Raw genomic sequence first — 13,855 nt, forward strand, 5'->3', positions numbered from 1 at the left:
CATGTTTTTCAGTTTTCACTTTTCTGGATTCTGGTTTTAATGATTTTATTAAACTTTTCATATGGCCCAATGAAATGTTTTTTTTATTTTTTTTTATAGAATTTTCAGAAATTCTGTTTTCTATACATACATAGACTCTCACTAAAATGGCATTTTGTTGATGAAAATAAAATTTTTGTTAATAATATGCAAAATGATGTCAAAATTTAACAGAGTTTTATCTATTAAACATATAAAGGATTAACGAACATATAATAAAATATAATGTCAAAACAATCCTGAATGAATGATTTTAATTCAAATTCGGCATCCTGTTTGTCGCCTCAACTGAAACTGTGAAGTGAAATTCCCAGCGTTCTTTTACCTCTCTGTGATTCCTGGTAGGATGAAAAACATCCAGAAATGGATGCCGAACACCAGGACGACCTGGAAAATCACTTTTCCCATCACTGTCTTGCGGAGGTACAGGGCGCGATCCACCACCATCGTGCCGAACTGGATGAGCACCATGACGAGGAACGGCCCGGGAACTTGGTCTTCTGACAGCGAGGATGTGATATCAGCACCACCCTGATGTTTCTGTGAGCCAGACAAAACACACATCAACACACAGCCATGGAAAGTCCATTTTCAGAGTCAGAAAGAGAAAAAGAAGAGAAAAAGCAGATCTGATCTGAATCCTTACTGGCATGCATCATGTGTTTGACACTCTTTATAATTCCAAATACTTTTCAAATTTACCCCAAATGCCCAGAAGCCAAAGACAATAATGATAAAATCAACGGTGTCTGCTAGAAACATCAAGACGTAAACATCCGTCACGGCGTTGTACTCCGGATGAATCAGGTTATAGAAGAACTGACGGATGGGCTGATAGAACTCAACCAATCTGAAGAGAGAAGATAAACAGAGACTGAAGAGACAGACTAATAAAATATATTAAACATAGGATAAAGAATGAAAGAATGCACATCAATCAGCCCAAACAGTCAGAAATGGCATTCATAACCCTTCTGTAATCTGTTCAGTGAGAGAAAAACGTGCATAGGATGGGACTTGAATTTATCCATTGTTTTTTTCCCAAATTCCACGTTTTCCATTTAAAATTTTCTGGATTCCATTTTAATACTTTAATTAAAGGGTTAGTTCACCCAAAAATTTTAATTAGTCCATAAATTACTCACCCTCAAGTCATCCTAGGTGTACAGGTGCAGCTCAATAAATTAGAATGTCGTGGAAAAGTTCATTTATTTCAGTAATTCGAAACAGCTTGAAAAATCAAAGACAATTTTTTATATACTCCGACTGGATTCGTCTGAAAGAAGAACGTCATATACAACTAGGATGACTTGAGGGTGAGTAATTTATGGGCTAATTTTCATTTTTGGGTGAACTAACCCTTTAAATTTAAATAAGTAAAAGGCATGTCTAATCAATTGAATTCATTCAATTTTAGCAATTTAATAATTTATTAAAATGATAACAACAATAGTGCCATAAGAAATATTTTTATTTAAAAATCTGTTTTTCTGGATTCTGTGTTTTATGATTTAATGCAAATTGTTCATCAAAGACGATGGTAATAAAACGTATGCATAAAACTTTAACAATTTAACCTTTTAAAATAGAATTCCTGTAATTTTTTTGGAAAACAGTGCTGCACAACAGAGATTTTCTCTTTAAAATTAAAACACAGACCAAAAAATTGTGTGAGAGTCCTTAAAAATAATGTTTAATATACTGCATTATTATTATTATTGTTATTATTAATTTGAAAAGTACATTCTACTGTACAATAGTAAGCCATTCTGGTCATAATTAAATAATAAAAGTTAAATCAAGCTTTTATTTTGACGGGTTGTCATGAAGACCTTTACGTTTTTGTGTGTACCTGACGAGTTTTCTCAAATGAAATATTGAAATGCATATATTGAGACGACAGACGAGTGTCATGCATGCTTCAGTATGTGTAGTAGATACACGCAGAACACGCAAACCTCATATTTTGCAGTTTAATAATCACAGGCACTAATCCATATTGCGATCTGATTAAGTTGTACAGTCTTACTTGTGATTTTTTTCATCTGAAATTCTAAAATTTTTATGACTGGATTCCATGATTCAGTCCGTGTTTTACACACTGTGAAAATCACAGGGCCCTAAAATTGGGCTCTGATATTATTGGTTAATATGATTTCTCCACCCACACAGCCCTCATTGCATCCACAGAAAGAAAAAAGTTGCCTCAGAGATGGAGAAATATTAAACCTATTTAATATAAATTCATTCTTTTGATATAATATTATAAATATGATCATTTTTAAACTAAATTTATTTTTTTTATATATAAACATGATATAATTTTTTTTAATCTTTCACAATAACATCTCTTTTCCCAAACACACTTACTTTTTGATCACATAAACCTTTGCTTTGATGAGCTGCTCTCGGATCTTCTCCATGATCATTTCTTTCCGGCTCTTCTGCGGAACTTCTGGCTCTATGGTGCTGTTTTCCCTGCGAATGCTGTTCCGTGTGCTTGTGCTGCCTGTGAAACAAACCAGCAACCAAACGTCACCATAGCAATGCTTAACCACAGACTAACCCGGCAAAATAGCCAAGAAAAAAAAAAACGGTTAATTTCACTAGTTGTCCACAATGATGATGCTAGATCAAGATGAAGCCAGTACTAGTAAAATCGATGCATGAGTTTATCTATGCATGCGAATCTGAGAAGAAAAGCAAAGGTCTGGGATGTTTGTGTTACGACTCCTCACCGCGTTTGGAGCATGCAGATGAGCGGCGGGACAGGTGAGATCCGCTAGTGCTCTGCCGCGGCAGGTGAGGCCGATGCTCAGGGTAACGTATTTGCATGTGCACCTGAGACGAGTCCACGGACATGCCAAGATTCACAGACTTGAGCGAGTATGCTGGAGAACTCTTCTTCTCTTCCTCGGGTGGAATTGCCACCGCCATCTTCCCCTCATCCACAGGCTCATCCTGACTAAGACACTCATCCTTATGGGACGCTTTAGGGTCGTCTTCATCCCAGAGTCCGTGACACTGAGCCCACGATAGAGAGAGAGACAGCAGGTGCATTAATGAAGGAGAACAAACTTGAAGGTATTGCTAGATTGTAAAAGGAAAACTGATTAATTTGAGACCCATTTATTGCCTGTTTAATCAAAGTTGCAAAGTAAATAAAAGGCACTTTCTGCAAACAGGATAAAAATTTATATACCATTACATTAAGCAATAAAAATAAATAACACACAAAATCAGGGCTTTAAACTAGATACGGCAGGGTTGCGAAATAATTGCAAACCTCTTATTAAATAAATCTAAAATGCTCATATAATATTTAACAAACAACACTTTCTGAAGGCTTGTTGGATTGCATTTTAAAAATCGCAAATCTTTACAAGCAGTGTTTATTATTTCATAAAATCATACAGAAGTAAAAACCTTCAGCATGACATTACACTTAGTAATATCACAAAAACTGTGCAAAATCTGAAACTTAGAAAGGAGAAATATATAAATGTTCCAATTGTAATGTTCTATTTTTTTATATAATATACAAATAATTTAATATATGTATTATAATATATATTATTTATTTTTTAATTATAAAATTTTTGTGTTTTTTGTCTTTTTTTAACAATAATGTACACTGATGAATCTTTCACAGTAAGGAACATTTAGTAACTGTAGAAGTAAATAAAGTCCTTTTAAATTCTTTTCCCCACACACGCTCATTTTTGAACAGGTAAACCTTTGCTTTTGCTTTTAAGAGTTAATTACTAAATATTCCTTATTGTCAAAGATGAGTCAGTGCAAAATTGTATGATTATAAAATGTATCATTTTCTCCTCTCCATGTCTCAGATTGGTCTCGATTCTGCAGATTTTACTAGGTATCCTGGTGAAAAGTGCAGTGTCATGCTGAAGCTTTTTACTTGTGTTTGATTTTCTGAAATAATCTGAAACCTGGAGAGGAGAGAAACCTCAGATGCTAGGAATTGATTTTAAAATACATTTTATGGTTTTCAAAGCTCTCAACAGTCTAGTGGCTTCGTTTAGATTTCTTAATGTCTGGTGAATTATGTTTCCAGCTGAATCTTGGCTCTAATCTTTCCTCTGAGCTGCTAATCGTCTCAAATCTATAGCAGAAAACAAGCAAAGCAGCCGTTATTTATTCTGAACAAGAATTTGGAACGCAACATCCATTAGTGTGCAAATCTTAAAGCTCAAACAAATATGCAAAATATAATATAATAATAAAATATACTTATTTAGGTTTTTAATTTCTATGTATTCTGCATTTATTTTTGCATATGCTAATTCACAGCTAACAGGGAACATTTACTCAAAAGTTATGAACAACGTTCATCAAGTAGCAGAGAGCATTTGTTCAAAGTTATCTGGTTTTTAATAATGTTCTCAAATGCACAAAAACATTATTTACATGATTTTTCAGAAATGTTGTAGTTGGACATTCGTCGAATGTATTTCAAATGTTACTACCTGTTTGTTTCGGAATGTTCAGAGAACATTCAAACATTCAAATGTAACGTTCCCAAAATGATCAAACAGCATGTTCCTTTAAATGTTGGCATAACTGAAAAAAACAAAAGCTTTTTAAAACATCTAAACAACTGGACGCTTTGAACATTCAGAGAACTTTTGGAAATAATGTTTTCATAACTTCATGGGAACATCAGCAAACTGTTCTTAAAACATATTTTCATTAGCTGGGCTCGACGCAAGAATATATATATATATTTTAAACAAAAAGCACAATTATACTTGAAAGTTGCTTTACTGACAAGCTTTATTAGTGCTGCTAGATTTATCACATCAAGCATCACTATTATGTGGCAAATGAGAGTACGAACCTTTAGTATGGATCGGTGGAAAAACAGCGCCAGCAGCTGAACCAGGTCATAGTGCACGTATCCTTCTTTCTTCTCTGTGCCGATGATGTTGGGCGGATGGTACGGCTTCCCCTTGCTGAATTCCAGGTTCTGGTTGAATGGGAAAAAGCTGAACTGGAAGAAGTATTTGACGACGATGGTGACCTGGAGGAAATAAAAACACATTTATGAATTATTTATACATACATTTAAAGGAATAGTTCACCCAAAATTAAAATCTGCTGTAAATGTCCTCACCCTCAAGCCATCCAAGATCTAAATGAGTTTGTTTCTTCATGGGAACAGATTTGGAGAAATGTAGCATTGCATCACTGTCTCAGCAATGGATGCTCTGCAGTGAATGGGTGCCGTCAGAATGAGAGTCCAAACAGCTGATAAAAACATCACAATAATCCACAAGTAATCCACACCACTCCAGTCCAGCAATTAATGTCTTGAAAAGCAAAAATGTCTCTCCTGATTCAGACAAGATGACTCCTTCACTGGAGAAAGCAATATTATAGATAGAGGTAAAATTGTCTTAATGATGGATTTGTTTCTTACAAACACGCAGCTTTTGGCTTCACAAGACATTAACTGATGGACTGGAGTGGTGTTGATTATTGTGATGTTTTTATCAGCTGTTTGGACTCTCATTCTGTCGGCACCCATTCACTGCAGAGCATCCATTCATTGGTGATGGAATGCTACATTTCTCCAAATCTGTTCTGATGAAGCAACAAGCTCATCTACATCACGGATTGCCTGATGGTGTATAACTTGGCCTGCACAGAATCTGTGCCTACAGAATTCATTTCTACAGCATTTACCAGTTCCGGATTTGTATGAATTTCTTCAATTTCTTAATTTCTTCCAATGAGATTTTGAAGAATGTTGGTAATAGGGCTGCAGTGTAATGAACGCATCAATATATAATTATTGCATCAATGAACGCGATATTGCATAGTTTGTCAGTGAACTACGGCTCTTTGTAGTAAATGCCGCTCCTGAGGGTCGCATCTGAACGTACGTGATTGAGATTTACTGCTAATCACTAGGGCTGGGTGATATATCGAAAATTAGCGATAATTTTGACGACAATGTAAAATGTGAAAATATCGTGAATATAGAATATTTCAAATTCAAGCATACTTTCCCAAAAGAACGCGCCGAACGTCCAAATAAGGAGACAATATGTTATTGCGGACTGCTCTACACGCCTCTACTACGCGAGCTTTCATGAATGCGGTTGCCAGATATCAAGAGTTCAAATCCCCGAATCAGAGCTTCGCTGTTACAAGGATACATTTTCTGCCCGGTGTTTTGCTTATTTTAAGCAATCTGGCAACCACGCGCACAAGCTCGCTTCTCATTGCGGAATCGCCGCAGCCGATGATCTGAAAACACCAACAAACAAGCTGGAGTTTAGCGATCTTAATGAAAGTGTCACTCAACCAGTCTGTGTTCTGTCATGAGATCTCGACTGTTTGCGATTGTGATCGCTGAATAAATGTACTTACTCAACCGCTGTTGTTTGAATAGAGAAACATAGGCTATTGCAATTTGGAATTACTATTAGGAATTTCACTATTATAATATTTTTAATTTGTTTTACCAGTTTTCATAATATAGAAAGAGAGAGTGCATAAGTCTTTGGTATTAATTTAAATATATATATATATATATAACCAAAAACAAACCCTGACCTCTGTGTACACGATGGCCGTCATCCAGAAACGCTTGCTGGGCCGAGGAACGGAGAGCATCGCCCACAGGAAGATGAGGATGGGCAGCACCAGCGTCGCCATGGACGCTGAGATCATGTGGTTGAGGATGATGACCAGGTAACAGACCATCTCAGAGTGCGCCACCAGCAGGTTATAAAGAGCATAACACAGCTGGAGCCCGAGCGGCTGCGATTTATAGAAACGCTCAGAGTTCTCCAGCTCCTCATCATAGAACATTCTGGATAACAGCGCAAAAACAATCACATTAAATGACCGTATGAAGCCAATCAGATACCAACAAATCACACTTCTATTGTGCACTAGTTTTGCTGGTGGGGAGAAATTGCATACTTTAGTATTACCAGTGTTGTTATTACTAACTGAAACTAAAACTATTAAAAACATTTTTTTAAATGAAATAAACCTGAAATAATATTTCATATTATTACAGATATAGAGTTAAAGTTATATATAAATTAAAAATGTAAAGTAAAATGAGTAACTGAAATAAAACAATCTAAATCTAAAAATAAATTAATAAAAATAAATATAAATAAATATATAACTTGGCTTGGCAAGTAAATGAAATACATTTAAGTTAAAATACTAAAATTACTAACTGAAATAAAAGTCGATCTAAAGCTTAAATAAAAACAAAAAATTACAAATATTTTGGCATTTTAAAAACAAAAAAAAAAATTTAATAGCACATAACAAAACTATTCACTGAGATCAAACTAAAACTTAAATATAAATTAAAACTATTTAGAAATATCTTTAAAAACAACAACTGAAACAAAAGCACATGATAAAATTGCCAACTGTAATAAAACTAAGCCTAAAGCACAAATAAAAATAAATGGCAACTATTTTAAAATATGTGACCCTGGACCACAAAACCAGTCATAAGGGTCAATTTTTCGAAAATGAGATTTATACATCATCTGAAAGCTGAATAGATAAGCTTTCCATTGATGTATGGTTTGTTATGATAGGACAATATTTGGCTGAGATACAACTATTTGAAAATCTGGAATTAAAAACAAAAACTAATAAAAAAAGATAAATGCACATAAAAAAAAACATTCCTGAGATAAAACTAAAACTAAAGCTTAAATAAAAATGTATTACAAGTATTTAGAAATATATATATATAAAAATAAAAAAAATTATAAAAATGACCAAAACACATAAAAAAATTATTTAAAATTTTACTAAAAAGAAAACTGAAAATTTAAAAATAAAAAGCAAATTCTATAAAGACTATAATAGTATATAAATAATAGTAAAACAACGGTATGTAGTAAGATATTATGTCAGTATTGGGACCCCTCTGAAGAAGCTGTAATGTAGTCAAGACTAACTCACTTGTTGAGCAGCAGTTCACTGGCGGTCAGATCGGTGGTCATGGAGGGCAGCAGAGGGTCGTCCAGATCGGATCTGCTGTCGGGCGTCATCAGCATCAGCCGTTTGTCACTGTCGTCCGAGCTCACAGACAGACGGTCGAAGCTCACGGCTTTGCTGTAGCTGGGCGGCACGTCAGCGTCTGAGGTGTTGGGGGCGTCTGTGTCCGGGGTGAAAAGCTGCCCGCTGATCACGTCCGTTTGCATGTTCTCCGGTCCTGATGATTCACCTTCGTCCCGTCGGATTGGCTGTTCACCATCCTCATCTTCAGAAATGCACTGCTCTTCCTCTCCATGCTCCTCACAATCCAGCTGAAGAACCTGAACATCTTCAACTGCTTCCTCTGGATCCACCAAATCCCATTGGAGTTCCTCTTCCACTTCTCCTGTCACTTCCTCCGCCGGCTCATCTGTCACTTCCTGTATCACTTCCTCTGCTAGCTCATCTGTCACTTCCTGTATTGCTTCTTCTGCCAGCTTATCTGTCACTTCCTGTATCGCTTCCTCTGCCAGCTCACCTGTCACTTCCTGTATTGCTTCCTCTGCCAGCTTATCTGTCACTTCCTGTATCCCTTCCTCTGCCAGCTTATCTGTCACTTCCTGTATCGCTTCCTCTGCCAGCTCACCTGTCACTTCCTGTATCGCTTCCTCTGCCAGCTCACCTGTAACTTCCTGTATCGCTTCCTCTGCCAGCTCACCTGTCACTTCCTGTATTGCTTCCTCTGCCAGCTCATCCGTCACTTCTTGTGTCACTTCCCCTGCCAGCTCATTCATCGCTTCCCGTTTCACTTCTTCCTCTTTCACTTCCTCATCATCTGCTCCTTCAGGTTTGTCCTCAACAGTCTCTGCAGTTTCCTTCTTTTTTGCCTCCACCTGTTCTCTCTCGTCCTCGACCTCGTCTAGAGTGTCGTTGGTTCCTTGCCGAGAGAAAAGTGTAACGGACTGAGTAACTTCACTGGAAACAAAACCACAAAAACAACACAAACAGGAAACAGTTGATGTATTATTATAACAATTTTACAAATACTATTGTTATTATAACGATATTACAATCACTGTAAACATATCAATGTATGTAAAACATAACATACATATATAAGAGTAACATCTTAAGACATTTTTACTTTGAATAACAATTATATATATATTTGTTTTTGTATATTTACTACTGAAATATCATCCTTTTTCAGGATTTTATTAATTTCTAGAGGATGATTGATGTCTGACACATCCAAAATGTCCAATATGTAGAACCAATGATTTTAGTTATGCTACAATAATAAAAACATATGCATTATATATGCTTTATTATTAAAATAATACATGTATTATTTTATATTAATAATAACACTATTATTATTACTATTGCTGTTGTTGTTACTATTAATCATGTTAAATGTTTTCTTTAGAGTTCCACTAGATGACATTTATAATACTAATAATGATATTAATAATATCAATATTAAATTGCATTAATTTTAATAATAAATTTCATTAGTTTCTGCATGAGCTCTCAACCAATGATTCACCGGAGTTCCACAAGGACCGCCTCCCTCATTTCCATGTTGCACTCGGAAAAGTAACAAGAAATAAATGAATAAATAAATCTGGAAATAAATAAATGTGGGAATAAATAAATATAATAAAATAAGCGCATAAATAAATACATTTAAGAATAAATAAATAAACACATTAATAAAACAAATTAAATAAATATTAAAAATAAATGAAAGAATAAGTAAATAAAAGTTAAAAAGAATAAAAATAAATGTTAAAAATAAATACAGAAAATAATACATAAAGGAAAAAAAGTAATAAAAATAAATTCAGGATTTTAATTAAATTTTATTGCAAATGAACGATATTTGTTTTTATCAAGTCATTTATTTATTTATTTATTTTCCATTATTACATTTATTTATTTATCTATCTATTTATTTATTTTTAATTTCTGCAGGTTTGGTCCTTCATATGATGGGAGTGTGGAGGGTGAGGATGAATGTGATGAAGATTTGATGATTATGAGTTCAGCACCTGGACATGACGCTGCTTCCACTGTCCGCAGAGGAGTTGGACATGTCCAAACCGTACATTTTGCGCAGTTTGGGATGAGTGCGTTCGCTGGTTTTGGGAATATTCTGAGGCATGTCGTCCAAGTCGTCCAAGGTGGACTGACGGGAAAACAGCATGGTGGCTTCGGTGTATGCACTGATGGATGGACAGATGGACAGATGACATGAGCGGGAGCATAATGCAATGAAAAAGATAACAAGAAAAATTTAGTACAAAAATAATGAAGTCTCCTGGTTCTCAGATGTTGCTCCTGAGAAAAAAACTTGAACTGTCATGAATGTCATGAAAATTATGTCAGAACGCAAAAAATCATTATTTTATTTTGATTCTTTTGAAATTTAGAAATATAATTTCTACATTTCTTGAGACTTTTTGTCAGATTCACCCTATAATAATACAAGTCAAAGATGAAGACCTGGACATGCTGTCTCTGGAAGCGAAGGAATCCAGACTGTGGCTGGCCCGTCTGCGGCGCTCTCTGTTTGAGCAGGAGTCCTCCTCACTGATCCGGTCCAGTCCAGATTCATGAGATCCGTTCAGTTTCATCTGCTTCTGGTAGTACACATGGATGCTCTCACGGGATGGCACGTTTCCCTGCAGGACAAACAAGGACCAGGATCAGTTCTAGACCAACATCAGCTAGATCGTCATAAACTTGTTCCACTTTGTGTTAATTAAACTTAAAAGTTGAAGTTACTTTATTTGACTTAATTATATATAGAACCTTTTTGACTTCTCTGGTCAGCATGCAGCGCTCGATGCGCAGAACGGTGGAGATGTCGATGTATTCTCTGCAGACGGAGTTCAGCCACTTGGTGATGCTCTCAACGGTGGTCAGAAACAGCACCCAGGTGAACTTGATGATGTTGAAGACTCTCTTGATAATATTGTCTACAGGAAGTGGAAAGGTTAGTTTGGTTTGTCTGAAGTTGATATGAACAGGAAATGAATGCGCTCCATGAACACACCTGGTCCGTCCGTTTTGTCTTCCTCTGAACTCTGACGGTCTTCTTCACCGATCTCTATCGCCACATGACCTACACACAAGAAGTTGCTTATCCATTAGACCAACAATTATAAAAACAGTTCTTCAATTAAATTTTCTATCGAAGCCTGTTTAGGCTTTTTATATCACAATTCTGACTTGCAATTGCGAGTTTATATCTGGCAAAAAATTTGCCAGATATAAATTCAGAATTCAGACATTTTTCTCACAATTCCAAGATTACATCTCACAATTCTGACTTCTTTTTTCAGAATTCTAAATTTCTATCTCACAATTGTTTTTTTTCCTGCCATGGAATAAAAAAAATTTTAAAAAAGGAACTTTTCACAATTCTGACTTTGTTTTCACAATTCTGAGTGTATCTCTCACAATTCAGACTTTTTTTTTTTTTTTTTTACACACAATTCTGCTTTTATATCTTGCAATTCTGTGTTTTTTATCTTGCAATTCTGAGAAATTCTTAGATATAAACTCAGATACAAAGTCTGATACAAAGTCGCAGTTATCTTTTTTTATTATTGGTGACAGAAACAAGCTTTCATAATTTTCAGATGTTAAAGGGGTCATATGATGCGATTACCAAATACACAAAATAATGTTCTTTTTAGCAACATCATATGACCCCTTTAAAGGCTGCCGTACCTTCTTGCTTGTCTTTTCTACGTCTGCGGCCGTATCGCTTCCAGAAATGACGCCTCCCTTTGCCTCTTTCTTTCAGGGCTGCTTTAGAGTCAGCAATCCAGGTGTGGTACACAAACTACAGAGCATCAATTTGAATTAATTTATTAATGCAATGTTTAAATATGGTGTTGCACGTGGACGTCAACACATAAACATGCTGCACATTCAGCCATTTCAGGAAGCCAGTTGAAATTTAACTCATGATTCAAATTTGCCCACAACATACATACATTGCATTTTTGTTTTAGACCATGAATTTGTATTTTAACCCCTGAGAAGGCTGAATTTGACTGAAACTGGATAAACAAGCACATCCACCACACAATACCCACACTGAATACAAACAACTGTTTTCCATACAAATTTTCCAAATCTTTGAGTTGTATATACATGTATATTGAGGTGTATTTATTCAGTTATTGGACTGAGTTGTTTGAATCCAGGTTACACAAGAAAATGGAAAGACAGTAAATGTTTTCTGCCCCACTAATATCAGAATGATTCACACTCAGTGTGAACGCTGAGTGTAAAATGGTTTGATGTTTTTTTTGTTGTGGTCATTTCTCAAATGCAGTGGAGCAAATCACATCATTTACAAGCAAATAAAAAAACCTTTAAAGTAAATAAACAGAAAAGACACAACGAAATGACTTAAAATAAAAGTACCGTCCCAAATAAACACCACATGAAACAATGAAAAACACTCCGAAATCATTTCCATTCCATGCATCCTTGAAGGAGTTATATTTTACCATTTCATATTTTTACAAATTACACAATTGGAACAACATGGAATGGAAATCTTACAATAAAACACCATCAACAAACACAAGAGATGGAAACACAGATGACACGTTCCCCGCGGTGGTACCTTGGCCGCCCTGATTAAATACTGCAGAACAGTTTTGGGCAGTTTAATGACAGATCTGGGTAAAGCCACGAGGGCCGAAGCAAACTTTCTGATTGCTTGCTGAGAGGAGAAAAACCAGGAGAAAGTCACAACATCAGTGTCCTGAAGCCCTTCAAACAGTTACAGCACTATACATGAACACATGAACAAAAACAGATGGATAAACCAACGCAACAGATGCTCTGGGAAACAACATTGTGAAATGTTGGAATTATTTTAAGAGAAGAAGATGCACAAATGATGGATGTTGGTATTTGATTGGTTTTTGACCAAAGTTGTAAATAACGATTATTAGAGTATGTTTTGCAAGAAAGTCTTTCTACTTCAAAATTTCACATTTAATTAAATATGTTACTGGCAACTTCTTTGTTTACTAACAATTTCTGAGTGAAACTTGTTTCTACACCATTTTTTTTTTTTTTTCAGTGTAGGAAAGAAAAATCACAAATGAAATCTCTTTAATATTTCAACGGTTCCTCCTAGACAGCAATGAGATTAAATGGAGATCAACAGGAGACTTTGGTCAGCTGAAGTCTCCAGCTTCTCAGATGTTTCTCCTGAGAAAAAGACCCCAGTAATCTCACATGTGTCTTCCTCTAGAGTTTCAGAAGAGATCTCAACAGTAGCTCAAATGTGCTCAGATTTGTGAAGATATAACGTCTGCTATCAAAAGTCAGAGATCTCAACATGAACTTTTCTCATCAAATGACCTGAGCTCATTCATTTTGTAGCTCTATGCTCTTACTGATGACAACTATTGACTCTATTTGTGTTTATTTTTACTTCTAATTTTAGGCAAAACATCTGTGACAATGTCCATTTTTCAATCAAGTTCTGTCCTACAGTTTTTCCCCACTGGATTTTCTTTTTGATTTATTTTTTCTGATGTAAAATGCTGTGTGCAAACACGGTTTCATCTTTACTACGTCAGGGCAACATCTGAGCAATAACAATTTCCTCTAGGAGAAACTTCTTAACTCTATATAAAACCTACAGTATCACATTTGATATGCAAATTTCTAAGTAATGTAAAATATTTGCTTAAAAAACCTCACACGTATTGGAGCCATAAAGCTCTTTTAGTGTAATTGTACAAACGATCACCTTCAGCTCGAGCTTCATGTGTCTTTTGCGGTCAAA

At 35.4% G+C, this 13,855-nt stretch overlaps 1 protein-coding gene across 1 annotated transcript in view; it reads right to left on the reverse strand.

The window, feature by feature from the left end:
- Positions 1-13,855, reverse strand: part of LOC107754605 (piezo-type mechanosensitive ion channel component 2-like) — a 94,129-nt gene that overhangs the window by 7,246 nt on the left and 73,028 nt on the right. The window contains 11 exon segments of the mRNA XM_016571117.1: positions 365-579; positions 742-889; positions 2,410-2,548; positions 2,778-3,063; positions 4,898-5,080; positions 6,622-6,880; positions 8,011-9,000; positions 10,534-10,712; positions 10,843-11,009; positions 11,087-11,138; positions 11,762-11,881. Of these exon segments, the coding sequence (XP_016426603.1) occupies positions 365-579; positions 742-889; positions 2,410-2,548; positions 2,778-3,063; positions 4,898-5,080; positions 6,622-6,880; positions 8,011-9,000; positions 10,534-10,712; positions 10,843-11,009; positions 11,087-11,138; positions 11,762-11,881 (2,738 nt within the window).

This window comes from Sinocyclocheilus rhinocerous, unplaced genomic scaffold (genome assembly GCF_001515625.1).
Source record: "Sinocyclocheilus rhinocerous isolate Xijiao unplaced genomic scaffold, SAMN03320098_v1.1 scaffold472, whole genome shotgun sequence".
Lineage (NCBI taxonomy): Eukaryota > Metazoa > Chordata > Actinopteri > Cypriniformes > Cyprinidae > Sinocyclocheilus > Sinocyclocheilus rhinocerous.